The sequence below is a fragment of the Tiliqua scincoides genome, chromosome 2 (genome assembly GCF_035046505.1).
Source record: "Tiliqua scincoides isolate rTilSci1 chromosome 2, rTilSci1.hap2, whole genome shotgun sequence".
NCBI lineage: Eukaryota > Metazoa > Chordata > Lepidosauria > Squamata > Scincidae > Tiliqua > Tiliqua scincoides.
This window is the reverse complement of record NC_089822.1, coordinates 175,182,039-175,207,426: the sequence shown is the minus strand read 5'-3', so window position 1 is coordinate 175,207,426 and position 25,388 is coordinate 175,182,039. Positions and strand designations below refer to the sequence as shown.

Below are 25,388 nucleotides of genomic sequence, written 5' to 3'. Positions count from 1 at the left end.
GAAAACACTTGTGTGCTATTTTACAAAGGCTGCTCTCCAGGGATCAAAGCATTTTTGGATTGCATCTTAATCACACAGTCCTCTGACATTCTTAACCTCACAGTTGCGTGAACAAGATCAAAGAGCGAACTTCAATAATTTGTTTCTAGTTAATCTTGTTGGATGCTTTATTTTCCTTTGGCCACAACTTGCTGGCATCTGTTTAGCTATTTAAGATCAGTTTCATCGGTAAAAACAAGAAGATGGGACAAGAAGAAAAGCCCCTAAAGGAAGAGTTTCAGTTAACTACTCAAGGACATGCTCTTCCAGGCAAACTATGCATCTGGGAAGCAAGTGCCCCAAACTGTTATTACGCTTGTTATTTACACTCTATGCAAATACAAAGTATCTGGGATCAGATATTTAAATTGTAAGTTTACTATTTACATCATAAAATAATACTGTAGGAAGAGAAAGTTTAAACATCACAAATCAGAATTTATTAACTAAAAATCACCACGGTCAGCAGACAGAATGAAAGGTTAGTTTTGTGCCCATCAACAATAGGCTCTGTTTGGATCGGGGGCCTTGGGCAGATGTTGTTCAAATGACCAAATGAAATGGGTCGCAAAGAAACACATTATCTGCCAATATTAAATTGCGACACAATGGCTCAGCAAGGCATCAAAGTGCGTCCCGTGTTGCTGAAACGGAACAGCCTGGACTCCGTGGATTTTCGGAGGCAGCCCCACCATCGCAGGAGCAAATCTCAACAAGTCCGATTCAAAGAGGATGGAACAGACAACCCACCAGTGCCAGAATCGGAACTGGAAGTTGGAGCTGCTCAAGACCCAGTTGAGCTGGGTAACACACAAAAACCCCAACCCCACAACCAAGTCACTGATTCCCTTTGCTTCTCTCCACCTCACAAAGGATTACAAAATATTGCCATACAGACTTCTCCTAGCCTCAGGAAGCACTTTCCAGTTTTTAAAAAGAAAAAAATCACTACAAGCAAGTCCTTAACAGAAGTGCCACAGGAATCTGAATATTCCATTCAAGTCAATGGCAATCTTTCTGAACAGGATGTAATTTCTTCCAGTCTCTCTTATTTAAGCATGACTCGGCATTTAGACGATGGACCAAGGGCAGCCACAACAGCCAATCTGCTGTTGCAAAGGCTGCCTAAAGCACAAAGCAACGGGCCTGTCCATTTGATTACAGATAAATTTGGTAAACTGGAAAAGGCAACTGTTTCGACCCAGGTGCCTGAATATACACACCCGGGTACTGCACAAGACAATTTCCCCATTTATGGCCCAGACACACAAATGGATTTAAGCAGTTCAGTTCATCCTTCTACAGCTATGAAACAATCCAATGAGAACTGTTTGGGGAATATGGGCTTAGAAAAATCTCCCCCTTGCATAAGTAGTAACTGTAATGAAGCAAGAGTGGGTCATAGTTTGTGTGAAGAGAAAAGCTACACTGAGCTACTTGCATCTAACGATGACACTACACCTAAGGAAATTATTCTGTCATCACCTCAGTTACACCATAGTTCATCATACTGCTCCCTCAGAGACCAGCAGCAGCCGATACAGCAGAAAACAGACTTCAGCCTGCTGACACTGACTAATGATAACCAAACAACATCATTCACCAACAACAATGCATCACCTTCTTTTCTCTCATGTCAAACTATAACAGAGAACATTTCTACCAATACCGAAGTGCCACAGTATGACAACTGCTTAGAAGGCTTTCACATAAATGCCTATCTGCCAGGGACTGAAATAAAACCACAGAACAAAGAGATTAAAGAAATTAATCAAATTCACTTGGCGCATAGCGAGCTGTGTGCCCTACAAGACAGGCTTCAGTCCGTTGAGGAATCTTTGCAGTCAAACCAAGAGAAGATTAAAGTCCTTTTGAATGTAATTCAAGACATGGAAAAGGCCAGAGCCCTCAATGAAGGGTATGGGGCGTTTTTGATGATATTTCAAATTACTTGATTAAAGTTAACTATAGACTTTTAGATAACACCAGATTGTTTTCTTTTAAATTTTGCTCTTGGGAGTATTAGGAAAGAGCTGATCATGTTTTCTGTGAGGTTCAATACTTTTTCCATTATACAAAAGGTCCTAGTATTTTTCGTGGCATTTTAAGCATGAAATTTATGACACATTTTTTTCAGTAAGATTTATCAATGTGTATTTTAAAATCCAAATAGCATCAGAAACTTATTGATCCTGAAGATTTAATTCCAATTCAGGTATTGCAAAATTTAGGACTGAAGTATAATTATACATGGCAGTAGTATTTCTTGATCAAAACTAAATACCCAAGGTAAAGGGCAGTAAAATTGACTAAAGGTCACTGTTTGAAGCAGACATACATAGGCCATCTTCAGACATCTGTCAGGCTAACAAGAGTTTCAGTTGGTGGAAGAACAAATGCATACCTCTCCCCACCACCATCATGTATGGCACATATGCTTCATTTGGACACCGGCTTGTAAGGATGTCCAATTCATGTGATCACCTTCCTTTATGGAGGGCTACAAACCATGTAAATTGGGCATCCACATGGAGTTTGTGTCACATGTGGCATTATCTGAAAGGAAAAGGATGCGCCTTTTCCTTGAAACTGGTCCTTATGTTGTAATACGTAAATGTTTGCTTGAGCTTACGTAATCTCTGCTTGAATTGTTCCAATAGCTATATATAACTAAAAGAAAAAGAAAAACCTACAATGGAAAACAGATAGATTATCCCTTATCTGGATATCTGGAATCTGGACTATTCCAAAATCCAGACATTTTTATCTAAGACTTGCTTTCTATAGTGTGAACACTAGAAGGTTCTGTGCTCGTTCCCACCTCCAATACAGGTACAGGCTGTAAGTTCTGTTCTCTGCTCTATGATGTGCACCTGTACAGACATTGTTGAAAAACGCCAAACAGGCCAGCAGACACCCATATGAGTAATAGTGAAAAGAGCAAGATGAAGCATTTCTCATTATATTTATGCAATTATTCCAAAATCTAGACAAATCCAAAGCACGGTATACTCAAACTGTAAATCCAGATGAAGATACCTATGTGTATTAGCAGACTTCATCATATGCATCACTTGCTGGGCCAGAAACCCATTTCAAATGCAATCAAAATCAAATGCAAAGTTAAATATAGATGTCAACTGTTCACACCATGCTACTTACAACTGGATGGAGAGTCAAATGTACTTTCTGGTACAACTATTCACAAGGAGCAAGACCTGCCTCATGGGGCATGGGATGAGCAGATGGGGCATAGGAGGGGGTGGGTCAGAGGTGCCAGCATGAGCCAAATCCTAACCCCCTCTCTCAGGCATAGTCCTCCTTAGACAACTCGGTTTTGTCAAAACTATGCAATGAGATAACTTATGCTAGGCACTGCTTATAGGAAACAATAGCTGTGAACCTGCAGCTCTCCAGCTAAACAAGCAGGCAGGAGGGCCAAATGATAAAATTACTTAACCTCCAGACCTCACTGACCGGGCAGACAGAACAAATTGTGAAAGTTCACCTGAACTCTTCATAATTATAATTCTGAGAGCCAACTGCGACATTCATTTTCCTTGCAAAGTATAGAAACTACCCCCCCCAACTTGTTTTCTGAAACAATCCCTGATGGCAACGTCAAATGTAATTATGTTACCCTATCCAACTCTACAGTATCCCAAATTATAATGCAGGGGTCCCTTCATCACAATGGCAATTATTAGCTGCAGCAACTTCATCATGCCCCTCTTTATGGAAAGGTTATTTCATACTATTAAAGGGAGATATTGAACAGTGCCTGAGACATGGAACATAAGGAGGCACTATGTCTCTCTCCAGTTCCAGAAAAAGAAATCTACTCTCTTTCCCCCCCTTTGGTATATTCAGCCACCACAGCACTTCAGTGCATGTCTCCCACAATTTGTTTTTGAAACGCTGCTTCTCTCTGCCAACACGTATATCTCTTAGCTGCAGGGCTAGTCCTTCCTCTTTTCATAATGTATGGATGGAAAAGCAAAAGCGTTGCAAGTGTCTAATGCTAGCACATCGCTGGCTATCTGCAGTGCTATCAGCAGGAGAGAAGAGCTCCCATCTGGAAACATCCTTTCTCCACTCAGCCCCTACAGAGGTATCACATTCCAGTCAAGATAGAGTAGAACTGAACAGAATATTTATAAGATCTCAGATCACCTCCATGAGTCTATGGAGGCAGGGAGCGGGAATAGCAGTGAAACCATTTCCCCTAATTTGAGCAGTGTTTGTGTTTCTTTGTTATTCATGCATTTGTATGTTTTTGTTAATTAACAGAAAAAAATGTTGCGGGTAATATGCGGTTGGCTGATCATGTACCGCATGAGAATGGAAACAAGATACTGCTCTGAACTTTAAGGATTAAAAAAATAATAACCAACCAAAAAATCAGAAAACCCAAAGAGCATGATTTCCTGTTTGTGCATATAACAAAGGAACTAAATACTTGGATAGTGACTGATAAATATGAACAACAAGGTTTTTTTCAGTTTTGGTTTTATAGGCTCACGGTTGGATTCGCTTCACTGCACCTCAACAACCAATAAATCTCCTAATGGGCTCTAAAAATTTATTTACATTCTCCCATCCAGAGTGATAGGTTGGCAGTTTTCCATTTCTCTTCAGTAAAAATACTGAACACAATTTTTAAAAAAATCTCTTGCTGCTCTCAATCGTTATATGATGTAAAGAGGAAACTATTTGACAAAGCAAGATTCTTCCATAGGGCATCTTTTTGAATGTAAGAACTGAAAAAAGGAAAAGACTAACCAAGAGATTGCAATGGTCTATACCCACATATGTATCTGAAATACAGATGTAATCATTTAGTCCAGTAGTTCCCAGCTATGGCTCCACAGGGAGTCATGGAAAACAGCCAGGGGGGTCATGGAATCCTCATAAAAAAACCCACCACCCTATACAATGTATAGGATTGTAGCCCTAATGAGGAGCTGTGGCCAATGACCTAGTAGGTCAAGAGAGGTTTGTGAGGCAAGACTTACCCTTACAGAAGCCATGCTGACTCTCCCTCAGCAAGGCCTGTTCGTCTATGTGTTTTGAGATCCTATCTTTGATGAGGCATTCCACCATCTTACCCGGTATGGATGTTAGGCTGACCGGCCTATAGTTTCCCGGGTCCCCCCTCTTTCCCTTTTTAAAAATAGGCGTGACATTTGCTATCCTCCAATCTTCTGGTACCGTGGCCGTTTTGAGGGACAAGTTGCATACCTTAGTCAAGAGATCTGCAACTTCATTCTTCAATTCCTTAATAACCCTTGGGTGTATGCCATCAGGGCCCAGTGACTTATTGATCTTTAATTTATCAATGAGGTCTGAAACATCTTCTCTTTTAACCTCTATCTGACTTAACTCCTTGGTTAGGAGGGGCCGTTCGGGCAGCGGTATCTGCCCGAGGTCTTCTGCCGTGAAGACAGATGCAAAGAACTCATTTAATTTCTCTGCCATCTCTAAGTCTCCTTTTATCTCCCCTTTCCCTCCCTCACCATCCAGAGGGCCAACCGCTTCTCTGGCGGGTTTCCTGCTTCTAACATATTTGAAGAAGCTTTTATTATTCCCCTTAATGTTGCCGGCCATGCGTTCCTCATAGTCTCGCTTGGCCTCCCCTATCACCTTCTTACATTTCTTTTGCCACAGTTTATGTTCCTTTTTATTCTCTTCATTAGGGCAAGACTTCCATTTACAGAAGGAAGCTTCCTTGCCCTTCACAGCCTCTCTAACTTGGCTGGTTAGCCATGCGGGCACTCTCCTGGATTTAGTGGAACCCTTCTTTCTTTGCGGTATACACCTCTGCTGGGCCTCTATTACTGTTGTTTTAAGCAGCCTCCATGCACTCTGGAGAGACTGGACTCTTTTTACCCTCCCTTTCAACCTCCTTCTAACCAGCCTCCTCATTTGAGGGAAGTCCGCCCGTCGGAAGTCAAGGGTTTTTGTTAGAGATTTGCCTGGTATTCTTCCCCCAACGTGCACGTCAAAACGGATCGCAGCATGATCACTGTTCCCCAATGGCTCAGTAACGTTTACATCTCTAACCAGGTCCTGCGTACCGCACAAAATTAAATCCAGAGTCACCTGTCCTCTGGTGGGCTCCGTGACTAGCTGATCTAGAAGCATCGGCATCTGTGTATCTAGTTTTAGAGATATCATATCGCCTCATTAGTGAATGATTCAAGCAGCTTCCTCATGAGGAAGCCTACACCATGGCTTCCTCATGAGGAAGCTGCTTGAACCATTCACTAAGGAGGTTATGCTCTATCTCCAAAACTAGACATGATAGGGCAAAACAGATGCCATTTTTTGAATCGGCACCCCAAATTCATATCAAACCACCATAAAGTTTGGAAAAAACTTTTCTGACCCTCAGTTTTGTAGGCCTGTGTTATTAATGGGTGGTCTTGGGAGTAAAATTCCAATTAAAACTTACATTTAGGCAATTTATCTGCAAATAGGTTATTGTAGTTGTCTCTCAATCATCCCTGGTAGATGACTGCCAAGGACAACCCTGAACACTTCCGAAAATGGCAGTGGATATTTGTTCAGGCAGTAGACTGAAGAAATGAATGCCACAAAGCACATTATTTCAAATCAAAACCACAGGACTTTAAAACCTTTCTAATTCTCATTAAGAAACAACAAAAGCTGCAAAACAGGAGTAACAATATGAGGACACAAAAAAATAGAAAGACCTCAAAATATGCTTCAGAAGTACCTTCTAATTAATACATGTTCTGTGTTCTAGTGCCTGTTTTCAAAACTCTTCTGTTGTCCAGAATGTTTCCCACTCGTACTACTATCATGATAGGTCTGGTTGGCACAGTTACTTCCTGTTGCACATAGACTGCTCTTGATCGAAAGGAGACATGTACATCTTAACAAATGAAATGTGGCAAGTGGCCTCCAGATATATCAGACAATCATAACAACCTTTTATGATCAGTGTAATCCAAAGACTCATTATGTTCATACCCACATACCACCTGGTTCCCACTTACATTTCTCCCCATGAAACATGCACTCAGCACAGCCTGAACAAGACCACATATCCTATATATTTAAAGATTAAGCTAGTCGGGTTGACAGCAAATGCCAAGCCTTAATATTTAAAGAGTTACATATGAAAGTGCCCTACAGAAAGTCAATTTTGTGAGCAAAGGATTAGCTGTAAAATTGCTGGTTTTATAAATAAATCATGGTAGCTATTGTTTATTGCAGGCGGAACTTCTACCGCACTGGCCAAGATCTCAACAATTGCAGCACTTGCCAGAACACTGCATGTATCATTTACAGGTACCTCGTATCAATGGGTAATTGTATGTATCTGTCTCTATAGGCTATATAATTCAGCTCACTGGTATTGCTATACTGTTTAAAAAGAAAGGGCCAAAAGGTGTTAACTTGTTTCACTGAAACCAATGGCTAAGTATTCATTAATTTATCATGATTTGCACCCATACTTAAGACAAGCCAAAATCTATCTTTCAAGAAGTCACTGGGAAGAAGACATTTCTGATTCCAACTGTAGGAGAAATTATTAAAATAACATGGGTTTGCAAAGTACAATTAGTATAGCCAAAAAATTCTTACAGTACTTCCAAAGCACAAGTATAGATGACAAATACTGCAAGTTCTCTGTTGACTTTCAGAGAGGAAATTCAGGTGATGATTTAAAACGTAAAGATTGAAAGATTAACACACTGGCATGGTAGTACAATGAAAGAAAAGAACTGTCATTTCATCTTAAATTACATTGACTGTCACAAAACTTGCTTCTAGTAAATTTGAAAAGAAATTTAGGAAGAAGGGAGAATGCTGTGTGAAGCATTGGTAATGATATATTATACACTGTTACAGTGTTATTTACCATGGGATCAAACTGCAGGTCCTCAGGAGCATAAGGGGGGGCAGAGGGAAAGGAGAATCCATAAAAATCATGCCTTCCCCCCTGCATGAATGGACTTTTTCCATTTATAGAAGTTCTCGGTGGGATCCAATCCATTGTCCTTAATTTTTTTTTTTTTTACTGTTAGGCCAACATGACAAAAACTTAGTTACAGTATTAATAGTTACTCAATTACAGGTACATAAAAATTACTTTTGGAGAAGAATACTGGATTCTACTTTAAAATATTGGGTGATTTTACTGTGGTTGTATTTGTGTGTGTGTGGTGTATCTTGTTTTGGGTTCACGAGAAATGCAGACAAAAACAGAACAAATAATACAGATTATGGAGTATTACAGAGTGATTCATACTACCTTACATAAAAAGAATCCGACAGCAAGTTTTTTCAAGTTCCAGGGTATATGAAGCAAACTATGAATATTAAACTTGATTTGATTCAAATTAACATGATACAAATAGGTTACTGGCATATTTTAAGCATAAGAAGAAATTCATCAAGTATTTTGCATACATTAAAAGAGAAAGAGCATGTGTGACATATTCTTTAGGAAGTGCTTCTATGTTACTGGAGGATACTGATTTTACTTAAATGATATGTTCATTCCATGTAGTTATGTTCCACAGCCTGTGTACCTTGTCCCCCTTCCCAATGTCCAAGGTGTTCAGCCTGCACTGATTCCCATTATCCTGTATGGATGTTGCAGACATTAGTCAGAGCTGTAAAAACAATGGTATTCAATACAAACAATGGTATACTGTTCAATACAAAACAATATGTCGATAGGTGTCTCTTTTGCCCAAGCACTCACCCAAATAAGGACCCAAAGCATACATTAGATGGGCAGCCCAATCCTAAATTTCACAGGCACAACCAGGCCATATAGCCAGTGCTATATCCAACAAAGCTGAGGAGGTGGCTGGAGGTCTCCACAGGGTAAGGAGATATATTTCCCCTTACCCCAGATAAAGGCCCAGTCACCCCCATGGAGTTTCTCAGATCTGGGATAGCTATTTAGTTGGCACAAATCCAGGAAACTTGGTATAATGCCAGAAAGGCTGGGGAGGGGGTTAGGATACAGCAGAGGCCGTATCAAGCCAGATGTGACCAGTCTGGCTAAACAACTACCTCATGTGCCACAGTATGAGGTAGATGAAAAATCTCCACACCAAGGCTATTCAGTTGCCAAGTAAAAAATTCCTACCCAGTCTCTGAAGGCATCCAGCTAATCTCACACTAAGTGGATGGGCAAGGGTTCATGCTGAATCAACTACATTGAGACACCAAGGAGCAATGCAGCCTAGAGTCTGCCTCTAGCTCCACTTCAGCATACCTCCCACCAATGTAAAGCCAGCCGAGACTCTACGCTTTGGACACTAGGCAGGGCCAGGCAAAGCTGTCCCAGTCTCAAGTACAAGGTGGAGGAGAGTTAAATACTCTCGTATCTCGTTTCTAGAGTACCTTGCCCAAACTGAGTTTGGCCCTAGAATAGTGGTTTCCAAACTTTTTTAGCACCAAGACCCACTTTTTAAAATGACATTTTATCTGAACCCACCTAACTTTACAAGACCAAAAAAAAAAAAAGTTTCATCTTAGCAGCTGCTCAAGTCTCTGATTTTATCCTTTTTACTATGGTGGGGGGAAGGGGACTGCCTTATGGAGCATTTGTTGAGCTCCATGTTCACTGAAGCAGAACCATTCTGGTGGTCTTACATTCCTCTTCACCTGACCTTCAATGAGCCAAGGTGTGTTTGTCTGCTCATGAGTAAACGCACATGTGCAGCTCAGTATAACTTTCCATAGGGCTCAATACATGTTTTTTCCTTGCTAGCTTGGAGAGAGGGGATTTCTTTTTCAAGTTTTTTTTTTTTTTTGGGGGGGGGGTCTGCATCCATCAGATCAGGACCATTCTGGTGGTGTTGTATCTGTCTGTCTGTCCAGTCTGTCCTTCAAAAAGTGGACTGAGGCATAGTTGCCTGCATATGTGCAGCTCAGTTTCACTTTCCACAGGGCTCAATACATCTTCCTTGTCTGCTACCAGCTTGTCAGTTTCAGTTTCAAGACCCATCAACAATTGGGTTGCGACCCACAGTTTGGGAAACACTCCCCTGGAATGTGACTTTGGACATAGGAGCTCTTGAGCACAGCTGTTCTTGAGTTCCATGTTATTCTATGTTCTTTCAGAGTGGCAAACATGCCTTTAATAATAATCCCTACTTCATATCTATACTCGAATCTCCATATTCTAATTTGCAAACTGATTTCTTTCCATTTTATGACTTAAAACAAATTGGGGAAGCCTGCTTGTAGTGAAACAGTTACATTATCACAGTTCTTACATGGTTAAGTTTCCTGTCTTCACTTGATCCTTAAATTATGATGCTGGTAGCATTAAATGATAATGTAGAAACAAGCTACTTGAACAAATAAGTCATTGACATCCAAAGAAGACTGAAAGTATATAAGCTCATCAATTTTTGACAGAATATGTTCTGTAATAGGAAAGAGCAAAGATCAATCATCTTGTAGGTTTGCATTCCTTGTGATGTATTGCATTACTTAATAGAAAAGACAATTGACTGAAAACCATTTACCTAATAATTTAAGAGCGAATGATAATCAGCAAAGTGCTGCTGAGACACCTGCGAAAACCAAACCCATTTCCAGTTGCAGCCCATCTCATAATAAAGAATGAAGAATTAGTTTAACTCAATGCTATTTGTTCAATTGCTTTTCTAAAAACTCAGTGAATCTCTGTTTCATACTATATGGCCGGTCATCTGTTATCCAGTGCAATTGTGTTGATTCTCTGACTGCCGTTTATTCCATCTTCCAAGGCATCCAAACAGCACAGGAAAAATTCAGCCATCTAATTCAGCCTTTGGGATTTGCTTTATTGAATATTATGCTCCAAGGAGCAGAGAGTCAAAGGCAAACGACTAGGCTGGGCTAGGGTCAAAATCCGTTCAACAGGAAGGGCAAGGCAAGGAAAGTCTGCTTGACTACTACTCAGATGAGTTGCCTAGACTTCTAGGCTGGCTTGGAGACCAGGATTTTATAAGGCTAATCATATTCACTAATATGCCCTAGAGGTACCCTTTCTCTAGCAGATCTGGCAGAAAACCCATACCCATTAACCCACTGAAGGGTGAAGGGCATGGGTGGCACAGGAGGTAAGGTAACAGAAGATAGAGGCAGGGAGACCCAGTTAGAGGTTCTGCACAGCTACAGCATGAGGTAGGTTCAGTCAAAGCCCCCCAGCATGAAGGACCAAGGTCTGGCACTCCCCTTCTCTTTATCATGTATTTTGCATGCTAAGCAATTTTTCCCCACCCACCCACTGGGCCCAGGTCCTGAGATTATTCTAACCATTCCCCTCTGATCACTCTCACCAACACTTTCATCAAGAACACTCTCATCACCCCTTCAATATGTTCCTCAACCTCCTTCCAGGGCCCCCAAAATGCCCCCTCTGACTGCCCCATCAGCCCCTGCTCACCATCACTGCCCTTATTCTCTTTTTCCAGCAGTTGCCCTTCTCCTCACCTCATTGCCTTCTTTTCAAAAGGCAGGAAAGAAGGGGTGAAGGCAAAGAGTAGAGACTGGCCATCTCAAGGAGAATCGCTGCTCATCTCCTTACCCCCCTCCCCATATTCTCTGCCTTCTGAAAGGGTGACAGGGAGTTAGGAATAGAGAAGGCAGCTGCTGGTGTTGCTCCAGAAGCAGCCATGAGTCCACAGTGAGCTGTTTGGTGGAGCGGCCTGGCCAAACTCAGCTCCCTTTGTGAGTAAGCTCACTTCTTAAAGCATGATTACATCTTGTTATGATAGCCCATATTGTTGTTTTGTTAAATAAAATCAACTGTATTCTTATTAACTAAGCACAAAAACAGAAGACTACTGTATTTGCGAACCACAGTTAGCTATAAAAACATATGTTCCATTTCCTTAACAAAAACAAGTTTTTTAAGGTGAAGATTACCACTTTCAAATGACAAGTGCAAATGGTTTTAAGTAGCTACAAAAAAAAAGTAGTTAGGAAAAAACCTTAACAGCTTTATAAGCTTCTATTTTCAGAGTTGTCTTCTGAGGAAGAAAATTCTTGCTAGACATTATTCATACTTTTTTTCTGTCCCACCAATAAATTATTCAGAGCACTTCTGAGATTTTGCCTCTTTTTACCCAAAATGTATCGACAGAATTTTACCATCGACATTTCAAAAGCTAGTCAGGACTTTTGTCTTCCCAGGATTTCTCTGAAGAAGAGCTCTACATGTGGCACTCTCTGGTTCTGTTATTAAGAATACTTATACATAACTTTTCAACAAAGAAATTTCAATGCAGTTAACATAGCAAAAAAAAAAAGAGGATGGGGAACATGACTCCCTGTCCCCAAAGAGGTTCTCAGTCTTTTAAAGTGTTCATCCTGCTCTGCCCTTCAATGGCTACACCAAGCTTTCCTTCATGTCTTGATGTCTGGCTTTTCGCAGTCATCAAGGGTCAAAACCAAGAGGAAAAGAAGTTGGAGCATGATCCCTGGCAGAGAAGACTTCCCAGGTCCTGATAAGGCTCAACCCAAGTTGGATTATGAGAATTCTTCAGGCTGCGGCTTGCCTGAGCAACGATCTTCCCTGGCTCTGGCTTATTCTGATACTTGGCTCTTAACCTTCTGATTCCAACCAAGGAAGTATGGAGTGTGAGTTCTATGGAAGTATGGAAGTATGGAAGTTCTAAAGTGTGAGTTAATTTGGTAGATGCATCCATTCGGAAAACTACCACTAACCATTCAAAATGACTGTTTGGGAGAGAAAGAAAAAGAACCTTTACAGACAGAAGCAGAGACAAATGTCAGAAAAGGATGGGGAGATATTGACAGTGTGGCATAAGAGGTTGCTGTAATTTGACTCTTCTAAGTCATTGTGGAGGTTTGTTTGGTAGTGGAATAAAATAAGATAAACAGAATATGACACAAACTAGGGAAGAAGGGAAAAAGTCATACAATCAGAAAAAGACACAGACTACACAAAACTGGAAAAGACAAAAGGCCGAGACGCTTTACATCTAGAAAAAAAGAGATAAGAAAACAGTGCACTGGCAGATACAAAGTCATGGCATCTAATTTCTAACTTGAATAGCAAAATTGTAAGAACTTAAATAAAGAGAAATGGAAGCTGTCAATGCGATGGTAAACACCGCTATTCAGTGGTAGGAGAAAGGGAGCTATTGACAGCAAAGCAAACAATCCAGAAAGAAAATAACAAGCAATTTAGAAAGTAAATAGAATTTATTGAGTGAAGGAATTAATTGTATATAAAAACACTGGGATAAATGCATGTGCACTCTCAAAAATGCTGTAAGAAAAATGTTGACAACAGTGCTTCCATTAAAAAAAATGAAAACTAGCAATCAGAATAATTGAATACACTAAATGAGTTACATCTAAGAGCTCCTTATTTACAGAAGAAGCTCATTTGGTGCAAAAGGGAGGAATGAATCTGCCAGTCTCCCCTTTCCTTTGCAGATGCTGTGCTCACTGAAAATCTGCTCATGAATTACAAAACACTTGTTCTGGGTGAGATGAAAAAGAAACACTCTTGTCATTAAATGTTCCTCAATGGCCATTTCTGAGTTCTACATTCCTCTGTAAAAAAAAAAAACTGCGGGCCCAATCCTTACCTCTTACCCCTAGGTGAAAGAACAAATGTTTCCTTACCAAGGGGAGACTTCCAGGCAAGAAGACCTTCAAGAGACCCACCACGCAAGAGGCAGGTCATGCTTTGGTGGCATAGCAGTATCAGTGGGGGTGGGTGGGTTAGATAGGATTGGGCTGTGCATGTCTGATTGCTCAGTCTCAGTATGCAGCACACAGCAGGAACATGCCACTCAGATTCTCCCTGGAGGATCCAGTGACTATTGACAAAAGCACCAGAATGTGGCAGGGTCTGCGAAAGCGTGCTCTAAATTTTCACCTTGAACCGCCTATCATACAAATACCATATCATGAAATTTGGCTTTATTGAAAAATGAAAGCCCAAGTTAAGTTTAAACTTAACTGTGTTTGCACCTTCACAGCCCAATCCCAACTTGCACTGGAACAGGCAAGCTGAGTGGCCTGCACTATATCCAGTGCAACTAGTTGCCGGCTAGAGGACAACTTGGGGTAAGGGGATATTTATCTCCTTAACCTGTGTCATGCCCCAGTCACCCCATGGGGTTACTGGGATCTGTGCCAGCTGGTGCAAATCTGAGCAGCCTGTGTAAGGTTGCAGGGAACAAGAGTGGGGATTAAGAAGTGGCCTGTGCTGCCGAGGCCAATTCCACCCCTCTCCAAGCCCAATCCACCTCCCAGTCTGCCGATCCAAAAATGCCCCTCCTCACCTCTGTTCCACCATCCCACCATCCTCTCCCACCCCCACCTGCCTTGGCCAGCACAAACTCATCATGTCCAGGACTGGATCCAGCACAGAGAGGCCAGAGTGCAACATTGTGGCAGCCCAGCCTGCTCTAAAGGAAGTGCAAACATGCTTTATGGCACATTTGCAACACTCTTGGGCTGGCACAGGGGAGTTGCGGCAACCGAATGAGCATTCTGGATTGTGCTTATTGAAAATTCTCCTAGTTCAGTATTTTTGTTGGTTCATTTTGTCTCCATATAGTGTATGAAAATATCTGAGAACACACAAAGAGAATCTCGCTAGAGTGGTTCCTTCACATTTACGAATACTTGTGATTTTCCCTACTTTCCTGAATAATCTATACTGGTAGTTATCATTGCTGTTGCTCTTCATTAGGTTAAGGGTCACCAAGGCAGCCTGACACTATTGAGGCCACTTTGAAATTACACATTTAACTACCACTGAGAGAGAATATCCATGTTCCGTGAAATTGTGATAGCAATTACTTAGTATCCTGAACGTGTTGAACTGCTAGTTCAGACTGAGCATAGGGAATATGGTTCATTGCTTCATGTCATTCCAGACAAATCAGAGGCATAGCTAGGTCATTTGACACCCTGGGCCCATAAATTTTTGTCAACCCATATGACATAATTAATTATTATTATTAATTAATTATATTAATTAATTAATTCACATTTTTATACCACCCTTCCTCTAAGCAACTCAGGGTGGTGTACATGGTTCCTCCTCTTATTTTGTCCTCACAACAACCCTGTGAGCTAGGTGAGACAGAGATAGTAATAGTCATGACATGGAATGAATAATAATAATGGCCAGAAAGATAAATGCAGTGAATATTTCCCCACAAGCAATGGATGAAATTCTGCATCAAATGGCATATAACATGATGGTATGATTCCTAAAAGCCACAATTTCCAGAATTTTTGTCACTAGGGTGTCACCCCCCCCCCCCCACCAGATGTCTCATTGGCCTGTTTGGAGCTAAGGCAGTGGTTCTCAAACTTTTAACACTGGGAACCGCTTTTTAGAATGACAATCTGTCCAGGACCCACCTGAAGTGATGTCATGGCTGGAAGTTACATCATCAAGCAAAATAAAATAATTATAAATAATTAAATTAAAGAAAAACAGATAAATAAGGGGAGGAAAGTTCTTATTCACCAAGTGAATTTTCTCTGTTGCCTGACTGCAATAACACTCCCCCCCCCAAAAAAATCAGTGAGATTTTCAGCCCCCCACAAATAAATCAGTGAGATTTTCAGCCCTCCCCAGTGCCCACCTTACCTGCTCAAGCCTCTGGTTTATTCTTGGGGGGGGCTGCCTTTTGGAGCATTTGTTGAGCTCCACTTTCATCAGATGGGGATCATGCTGCTAGCCTTGCATTCCCCTTTGCCTGACTTGACCAGGAGCCAAGGCAGTTTGCTTACTCGTGAGTAAACGTGACTATGTGGCTTGCTTTCGCTTTCCATAGGACTCAATACATTTGTCTGCTTGGAGGGAGGGACTTCCTTCTTGGGTGTTTTTGGGGGGCTGCTTTCATTGGACAGGAACCATTCTGGTGTCCTTGGATTCTTCTCAGCCTGCCCTTTCCAATGAAGTATGGCAAGTTCGCCTACTCACAGGTAAAGGCGCGATATGGCTCGGTTTCATTTTCCATAGGATTCCATGCAATTTTTGATTTCCGGTTTTTTGGACATAACTTTTGATGGCAAGGAGATATTTCAATCTGGGTTTTTTTGCATTACATTCCGCTGGAAATTCCGCATCCAATGGTATATAGCATGTTGGGGTTACTCCTAACCTCTGTGATGTCAGCGGTTGGGACATTTGTGGTGTCACCCCCCGGGTGGTACCCAGGGCAGACCGTCCCCCGCTAGCTATGCCACTGAGACAAATATTCTAAAATGTGGGTCAAGGTGGGAGGTGCTAAAATGAAATAATCCATGGTAACAGATGCTGACTGTTTGAATGTATGATTTTATCCTTAATTAATTTGCTAAAGTAGTATGCTTAAGTAGTAGTTTAATAAAATATATAATAGGAAATTTGCATAACTACATGGCAGCCTCAATTAGTTAACCACGGTTAGTCAAACTGCCCATAGGAAGGAAATGTTGAAGAAATATTCTTTCTAGACATTATTTTAATATGGTGTGTAATTTAAAAAAAGGGGGGACAGGGATTTCCTATTCTGGGGCCAGCCTGATCATGGAAAGGGATATGTGGAGTTCTGTGAACCCATTTCTCCAACCGTATAATGGTCAAGCAAGGGAACAATGGCAAGACATTTCACCACAGCATCCCGACACAGTTTGAGAGAAATTACAGCACTTGCTCAAATGCAACCAAATCAAATGTAATTGACATTTAGCTGAGTGCCAGTCCCAGGTTCAGCTCCAACTGAAGCAATGTCAGGCTCCCAAGAGAACTGAGTAAGATCTGGGCCTGAGACCATGGCGAGCTGCTACAGCTCTGCATGGACAACACTGAGATACTGGGACCAGTGTTCCTGTGGCATTGCTTTAACAAGGGCAAGTTGCATGCTTTGTTGTGAACTAAAGGACAAGCATGAGCTGAGCTTCAGAACATATTTTGCAGGCTAGGTTACGTAAGAGGGTTCCAAAGTGCACAGAAATCACATTACCTAGCCCTGAATTATTTAACTCCGATTGATGTTAACATGACTCATCCAGCTAAATTCTCTGTATACCACTTTGAAATTACAAGGGTCAGTGTTTCCATAGAAACAAAAACGGAGTATAGTTTTCTCTTGAATCACATTAATGAGAGGGGAAAGAATATACCCTTAAGACTTGCAATTATGCTTACTATAAACATAAGGGAGAATTTGCCATCTAATTATCTAAGCTTCAGAGGGCCAGCAAGTATGAATTGTTAAGGATGCTAAATGTAAGATCTGAAGGAAGCAAAAAAGTTGGCCTGAGCATATTTTTAATTAAGAAATTGTATTTGTGTGTGCGTATGTGTGTACTTTACAGTCAGCTGGGTTAAAACTATATTAACTAGGTAAACACACTGATGGAAGGGGTAGCTTTTTAAGATTAAAGGAAATGCAAACAGAAAAACTGATAAAAAAAAGGATGAATTTATATTAGAAATTAAAAACAAGTTTTTAATTACCTCGAGGTGAAAAACTAGGGAGCAGTGTTTTGTACATTTTTCAGAACTGAAGCACCTTTTCTTTCCAAATTACACTGTAGGCTCATTTTGCTCTTAAGACAAACCAAGGTTTGGCTTACTGGATTCTACTGAAGTCAAGACATCGAGAGACCTCCACCCACAGTTTCTGCCTGCCTGTAGGAGACCAGAGCAATCAGTCAGAGATGAAACAAGCAGCTACCTCTGAGGGGAGAATTTTATTAAATCTCTGAATTAGGAATAATTGAAGAATCCAATTACACTTGATGCAACCCAACAGAGACTGATTGGATGGAGATAAAACCAGAGTGCTGAATCATGCAGAGATGCAACAAGCAGCCTCCTCTGTGGATGGTTCATTGGGGCTCATAAGAGCCTTTCATTATTTAATGCATTTATTTCTAATGGTAGATCTGTTATAGGCTGATGGGTTCTGAGCTGTCTGTGACAGATCAGGAGAGAGATCTTGGGGTGGTGGTGGACAGGTCGATGAAAGTGTCGACCCAATGTGCGGCGGCAGTGAAGAAGGCCAATTCTATGCTTGGGATCATTAGGAAGGGTATTGAGAACAAAACGGCTAGTATTATAATGCCGTTGTACAAATCTATGGTAAGGCCACACCTGGAGTATTGTGTCCAGTTCTGGTCGCCGCATCTCAAAAAAGACATAGTGGAAATGGAAAAGGTGCAAAAGAGAGCGACTAAGATGATTACGGGGCTGGGGCACCTTCCTTATGAGGAAAGGCTACGGCGTTTGGGCCTCTTCAGCCTAGAAAAGAGACGCTTGAGGGGGGACATGATTGAGACATACAAAATTATGCAGGGAATGGACAGAGTGGATAGGGAGATGCTCTTTACACTCTCACATAATACCAGAACCAGGGGACATCCACTAAAATTGAGTGTTGGGCGGGTTAGGACAGACAAAAAAAAATATTTCTTTACTCAGCATGTGATCGGTCTGTGGAACTCCTTTCCACAGGATGTGGTGCTGGCGTCTAGCCTAGACGCCTTTAAAAGGGGATTGGACAAGTTTCTGGAGGAAAAATCCATTATGGGGTACAAGCCATGATGCGTATGCGCAACCTCCTGATTTTAGGAATGGGTTAAGTCAGAATGCCAGATGTAGGGGAGGGCACCAGGATGAGGTCTCTTGTTATCTGGTGTGCTCCCTGGGGCATTTGGTGGGCCGCTGTGAGATACAGGAAGCTGGACTGGATGGGCCTATGGCCTGATCCAGTGGGGCTGTTCTTATGTTCTTATGTTCTTATTCATGGCATGCTGCTCACCTCAGCAGCATTTTTTGGGAATGCCTGTTCCAGAATATTCTTCCATGACAAGATAAGGGAGCATAATAACCTTATACAACTGTCAAAGGCTGAGACACACCTCAAACCACAACATGAGATCCACCATCAAGAGAGATGGGATAAAGCATGATTATGTCTCCACTCTTCCCATCCAGTGACTGCCAACTGACATACACTGTGGCTGTGTCAATCTGTCCCTTCTTTCCTTACAGGCAAGTCTGAAGGAAAACAGAGGCAGAGAATAGCATGTCAAGAGCATGCAGTCAGTTTTTCTCTTAAAGTAACGTTGGTGACATAAGTGACAAACTTTCTTGGTGCACATGAGACATATTTCTGTTGTAGTTTCCTGCAGATGCCCAGGAATCACTGTTGCCTCTTCATCTCCACTGCTCTGTCTTTGCCAACCAAAATTGCAAGTCACTAGAGGATAATTAAAATCTCAAATATTGGATGCACTGTGAAAAGAATATTGTTTAGAAGTTTCTGTTTTATAAGTGAGAGAATATATTCAGCCTATACTAAACTTGAGGCATCAGAAATTGCTGATTACACTTCTAAGGATCTTCAAATTATTGTAAAAATCCAAAGTGTTCACATCTGGAAGATTCATCAAAGTTACTTAGTATGCTACAGTTTTAGTACCTCCAGATTTCAAGTAGATATCTGGCTATACCCAAAATATGAGAGCAGATAGCATGCATTTATTTCACTGCATGAAAACATGTTATAGCAAGCAGCACCCGATCCTGATTCCCTGTAGCATTTGAACGGGGCGGGGGGAGGGCCTATTTGTACTGAACAAAATGCAGGTATCTTCCTCATAGATTGCTGTATCATGAGTACCTGCAAAAATGAAGTGACCTTCAAACAGGGATCCAAGGACATCCCTGTTTTCACATGTACACTGAAGTACCCAGTTATTGTAAGGTTATCTCCATGTACTTACCACCTTCAGTTTAAGCCCATTTTAACATTCATTTTAAGAATCATTGAAAAATGGTAAGGAAAAGACCTGGATTGAGCTACACTCCACACCTGACAACACAATCCCATGCAGGTCTACTTAGAAGTAAGGGCCATTGTATTCGGTGAGGTTCATTCCTAGGAAAGTGTGTATAATAGGATTATAGCCTCAGAAACCCATGTACCCACGCACTATGGAACACGATGGCATGTGCAGCCAATCACTCATACAATGTGATATTAAGCATCCACTTACATATTCTTATCAGTGTTCACCTGACTCTACAAATGTTCTACCTCTTTTTGAAGTGGATGACCCTTGCTTTCAAACACACTCACTGTGTAATCCTATATTGATGATCCATTGGCACAGCAGCCCCTGTGCCAGTGGAAGGTGTTGCAAATGTGCCATGAGGCACATTTGCAACACGTGGTGAGTAAGCAGCGCTGGCAAAGTGATCTGCACCACCCCGCCAGCACTGCATTCTGATCCAGGGACACTAGCAGAGGTTAGTAATATGCCAAGGAGGCACAGGGGCAGGGAGAGGGTGGAAGAGCGTTCCAAAGGTGGAAGAGAGGTGTTTCTGGACAAGGGAGGGTGGAATGGGGGGGGAGATTGGACACAGAAGGGGACGAGATCAGCGGAGACCTCCTCCACCATATTTTAAAACCCCTCTCAGCCCAGCTGGCATTATACAGGGCTGCTCAGACTTCCATCAGCTACATAGCTGGTGGCAATTTGAATAGGCCCATACAGCAGGCTGGGGCGTTACTCAGGGCAAATAGCCCCTTAACCAAAGAAGTAATTTGTTTGAAATTACATTTGTTTGAAAATGTAATGGGATTGATAGTGGGAAAGATGTATAGTGAGAATTCAGTTTTCTTGCATGGGGAAAAATACATAAGAAAAGCGACAGAAACCAAAGCATATTTAACTAAAAGAACTTGAATTGTAGTGGGTTTTTTTGTTTGTGTCACATATGGCATTTAAATTGTGGAGATTTTTTTTTACCCCCTCTTGATTTGACTCCACAAGCAGGAAATCACAAATCACACTAAGTCATGTTGAGATCTAAAGTCCCAATATTATCTGGTACTATCAGATTTATCTGAATCAGCTGCACCATATGTGATCCTAGAAGGCCTAGTATTCACAAATCTGCTCGAGTCATTAAAAGCAGATATCACATGGACCAAGTTGCTTCAATCTGGGTTCCCAATAGAATACAGTATATTACTATGTTAAGATATAAAGCTAAACTATGATTAAACAATGGTTTAAAGCATCCCTAGAATGAGCTTTGAGCTCACATTTTAGGGGAGAAAGCTGCTGCTTTTGTTCCTGGTTTAACGCAAACTACAATTTATTATTGCAGTTAAATTACTGCACAGCTTTTAATGGGCAATGAAAATGTTTTTATTCTCTTTGGCTTTTCTATAAATATTTGTTTGTTTTGCTGTGTCTAATTTTATTCCCTTTGGTGCTTGTTCTTGACTATCTTGCTGATTGCCTATCTGACTGCTTTCTAATTGATTGATTGATTGACTCATACATTTGCTCTGTGTGTGTGTGTGGGTGGATGTGGGGTGTGCGTGTGTTTATTGTAAGCTACCTTGGTGGTAACATTATTGGGACAGAAAGGCAGCATATACAGAATCTGAACAAACAAAAACAACATTGATTTCCGGAGTTCACATGCACTGATATGCATCACATGCATGGCTTGCTTTACAGCATGACTTTACACCAAGTTTACTCTCCTCAGCCATAAGCTCAAGGCTTGTGCTAATAATGCTAATGGTGTCTGAACCTTCCCTAGGTGTGGGATGGATGAGCAGTTAAATGAATGTCCCAGTATCAGGTTATCAGATGCTAAAGCTGATCAGGAAAAACGATGGAATGGTAAAAGCTTGTGCATGGTGTTTGAACAACTTCCTATTAAGACAGCTGTAAATGTAAAACAATAATGTCATAAGAATGTCAATTTGCTTTGAATGATCTGTTAAGTGGTTCATAAGAGATTCAGCACACTTAAATTCCCTCTCTCCTGTGTCTTAATATATTCAGTTTTAAACTGTTTTCTATGACAGTTAGACAAGCTGTCTCAGCACTCATCCTTTATCATTATTAATCATGCATATCAGACAGAAGGCAACACTGAGATATTTTGCTTATGTCTCTGCATATTTCCCAAAAGATGAGTGGATCATAACATGCTATGAAAATGTTGCCTCCTTAGGAGATGCTGTACTTTGGGAAAGTTCCTTGTAAGATGCTACTGACAGATGGCATTTGCAGCTTGTTCTCATCTGTGAAGTAAGCACAGTGGAGATCTTTGTAATCTAAATAATCCATATAAAATCCCTTTTTGTGTGTGTTAAGAGTATTACTACATTTCGAATTGGACTACTGGAATTAACAGCTTATTCCCAATCCAAGTATGCTGGTGATCCAACACAGTTTATTTCGATACATCTTGTCCCCTACAGCCCTTTTTGACACTTAGAATGTCTGGGGAAGGAAGGGACAAGCACCATCAGCCTCTCTAAAAACATGGTAGGAGATTATAGTTATGGGTGCTTGTGTGTTTTCTCCAATGGGCCACTGGCTGATATGTCTGGCAAAGTGACAGTAATGAGGATGAGTTGGTTTAGGAGATGCTATATGAGAATTGGGGCAGCCATCAGTGAAAAAGAAGACTTGTTACCATCTGAACTATTCATTGTGAGTGGCCCTGAAGGACTATATGGAGGGGAAGGTAGGATAGAAATGTTTCAAATATATAAATAAATGTCTTAACGGTTACCCGTTCTCTACCATATAAACAATAAAAGTTATGAATTCAGACTGAGAGCCATGTGCACAAAAAAGACTTGTCTACAAGACTGCCAACTTTCTGAACTTCAACAACAAAGCACGTTTTGCGATCAATAAATGTAACTTCTGTTTGTGAGCTCCTCAATAAGCACAATGGAAGGGGGAAACTGTTGGTGAATTATGAACACGCTAGTATACAGAGAGGATATTAAAACTCATGACTCAAGGAAGACTTTTAAACCATAAAGAGCATTTTCAATTGAGATTTTACAAGGTCAGGAAATGGAACATTAACATGCTAACTTGTATCACAGATGCACTACTCCTTGTAAAGATATTCCATCAATGGCGCAGAAAACCTCCTGTCTATTTTCCACCCTTCTCTGATTCTTTAGCACCTACCTGCATTTCTGGCTGCAACTTTCTCTGAACATTCTAAAGAAAATTATGGGGCCCATCACTACATCACTGTAATATTCTGCCTGAGTGACCATGACATTTTCCTTGGAAAGAGAAGTAGTCAGGAAACCACATCTGTGGTTTGCGTATATACTTTGACATCTTGATAGCTTTTTCAGTCATTAAGTACTGTGTGGATTATATTTCCATCAGTATCAAGTTCCCTACCCAAAGGAGACACCCATGGACCATGCCATCACTTACATGATGGTGACCAGTTGAAGGACAAGGAGTAACTTTAGACTACTCACCATTATAACCCAATTCCATCTTCTACATCCTGCTTGCCAAAATCTCTTCATTATTGCCCATTTAGGCTCTACAATCCTGAACACCCTCCCGTGATTCTAAATTCCACTACCTATAAGACATTGTTTGACCTTAAAAACTTCGCACATACCAAAACAGCCACCTCCCAAACATCCTGTTCATCCCCATTTGGTTTGTAGTATGGATCAAAGACTACCACCACTCATTTCACATCCTTCTTTAATGAATACAAATTTCCCTCTTGCCACAAGTTTTTCACTAGAGTGCTGGCTGAAATGGAATTATGCTAATGCGAAGGTATGCTGAAATAATGTTTGCTGAATCTGCTTCTTAACATTCAGGATGTTTTTGGCATTTGTGGAATGCTGTAAGGGTGCCCTAAGATTTCTGTTGTGGCCCAGTGCATTATTTTTGACAACATAATTCATGCTGTCTGTTTAGAAAATTTGGCCAGACTGCAAACGTTGATGATGAAAGAGTTAATCAAAAAGACTAATCCTTGTCTGCAACTACAACAGATAACAAGATATGTGAACTGTACATCTCATCACAACCTACACCTGGTGGGGCTGACAAGAAACTAAATTTGCTAATGAGGAAAACTGCACTCTAGGTGATGTTTGGAGATGCTGAAAGAAGTATAAGGCAATATAATAGAATGAACAAATATGTCCACTCATTGTTAAAAGTCATCTTTCATAGTTTATTCTTATTCCCTATTATAGTAATTCACTAGCCAAAATGGCCTCAAAATATAAACAAATGGGCCCTTAAATCACAGCTCCACTGATTAAATTTGCCCACACCAATTAGAATTGGCCCCAATTAATCAGGGAAAGCTTTAATTGATTAATTTACCAATTAAATCTTGCAGCTCTCGATTTTAGGACCATAGGTCATTTTAACTTAATGCCTCATAAGCAACATAGACTGAACATAGATGAAGGTAACTGAACAACAGGAAGACAGAAGGAGTGAAATAACCAAGACAAACATTAGGACAAGAACAAAAGTATTAAGTTCTGTTCCTAACTTTCCTACCATGTGCAGGCTGATTGCATGGCAGGGAAAGTGGAATTTATCTGCTCCAACTTCCATGCATCTTCTTGCTTGGCCTAATTTCTGCAAGTTTGGCTGAAGGTCTTTTAGGAATGGGTACGTGTGTCAAGTTGGATTCACATAGGCAACCCTTTCAGATCTTCTGCAAAATGTGCATAGGCTAGGGGGTAGAACCTGAGGTGCATAGATGCTAAGGTGGGCCAGTAAGCACAGCTTGCTAATGAACAAACATACTTGTGTATTTTAAGTTCTGTTTTCCAGTTAGCAATGCTATTTTCCAATGCCATGGTGTTTTATGCTATGAATAATTTCTAATTAATAAATGCATAGTTTTCTCCACTCCAGTGGCACCTCAGCATGCTATTGTAATTCTGTGTATTGTAAGAGGTCTAAAGAGCTTTTTGAACAAATCACTTTCACTTGTGCAAGGGGATTATCTGATTTCAGCTGATTCTCTCTCATCTCAGCACAACTGCAACTTCTCATATGACATCACACATCACTCTGGAGAATTCCTCCAGAGTGGGAAGTGGGAAGACAGTGGGAAGTCCCAAGTGGGAAGACAGGACCAGAAAATTCCACTGCACAATTGAAGACTGTTCAAGGTCTCTGGTTGCAAGCCGTAACATGACAGAACCACTGAATAGGTTTATAGTTCTGATGAGTGCTTCAAAGGCATTAGGCCTATTACAAATGAAAATTGACACAAATCGGAGCAAAACTATGAAGATAAGTACACTAAGTAAGCAAGCACGACTTTGAGTCTTTCATGTCCTAGAATCTATACATTCCATGCTGGGACCCAAGAATGCTGGAAGTCATAGGGCAAAATCTTGCACTAACTCTCCCCACCAGCTTATTGACAGAGGCACTCATCAGCAGCTCCTCCCATCTCCTGGCAAATGAGGAGGAATCCATCATGGCTGACCAGTACTAGAGAGTTCAAGGGGGTTGGTCTGGCCAGG

The 25,388-nt window shown here is 41.0% G+C and overlaps 2 protein-coding genes across 4 annotated transcripts in view; one reads left to right on the top strand and one right to left on the bottom strand.

Moving 5' to 3' along the window:
- DOCK2 (dedicator of cytokinesis 2) overlaps positions 1-25,388 on the bottom strand; it is a 337,258-nt gene that overhangs the window by 196,634 nt on the left and 115,236 nt on the right. The gene's annotated exons all lie outside the window — the stretch shown is intronic.
- The window catches only part of INSYN2B (inhibitory synaptic factor family member 2B), a 31,006-nt gene continuing 5,843 nt past the window's right edge, over positions 226-25,388 (top strand). For both annotated transcript variants that reach the window (XR_010793664.1, XM_066613324.1), the window contains exons 1-2: positions 226-1,957; positions 7,282-7,356. Coding sequence is in view for 1 of the 2 variants with exons in the window: in XM_066613324.1 (XP_066469421.1) it covers positions 600-1,957; positions 7,282-7,356 (1,433 nt within the window). In the remaining variant the exon portion in view is untranslated. The remainder of the gene's footprint in view (positions 1,958-7,281; positions 7,357-25,388) is intronic.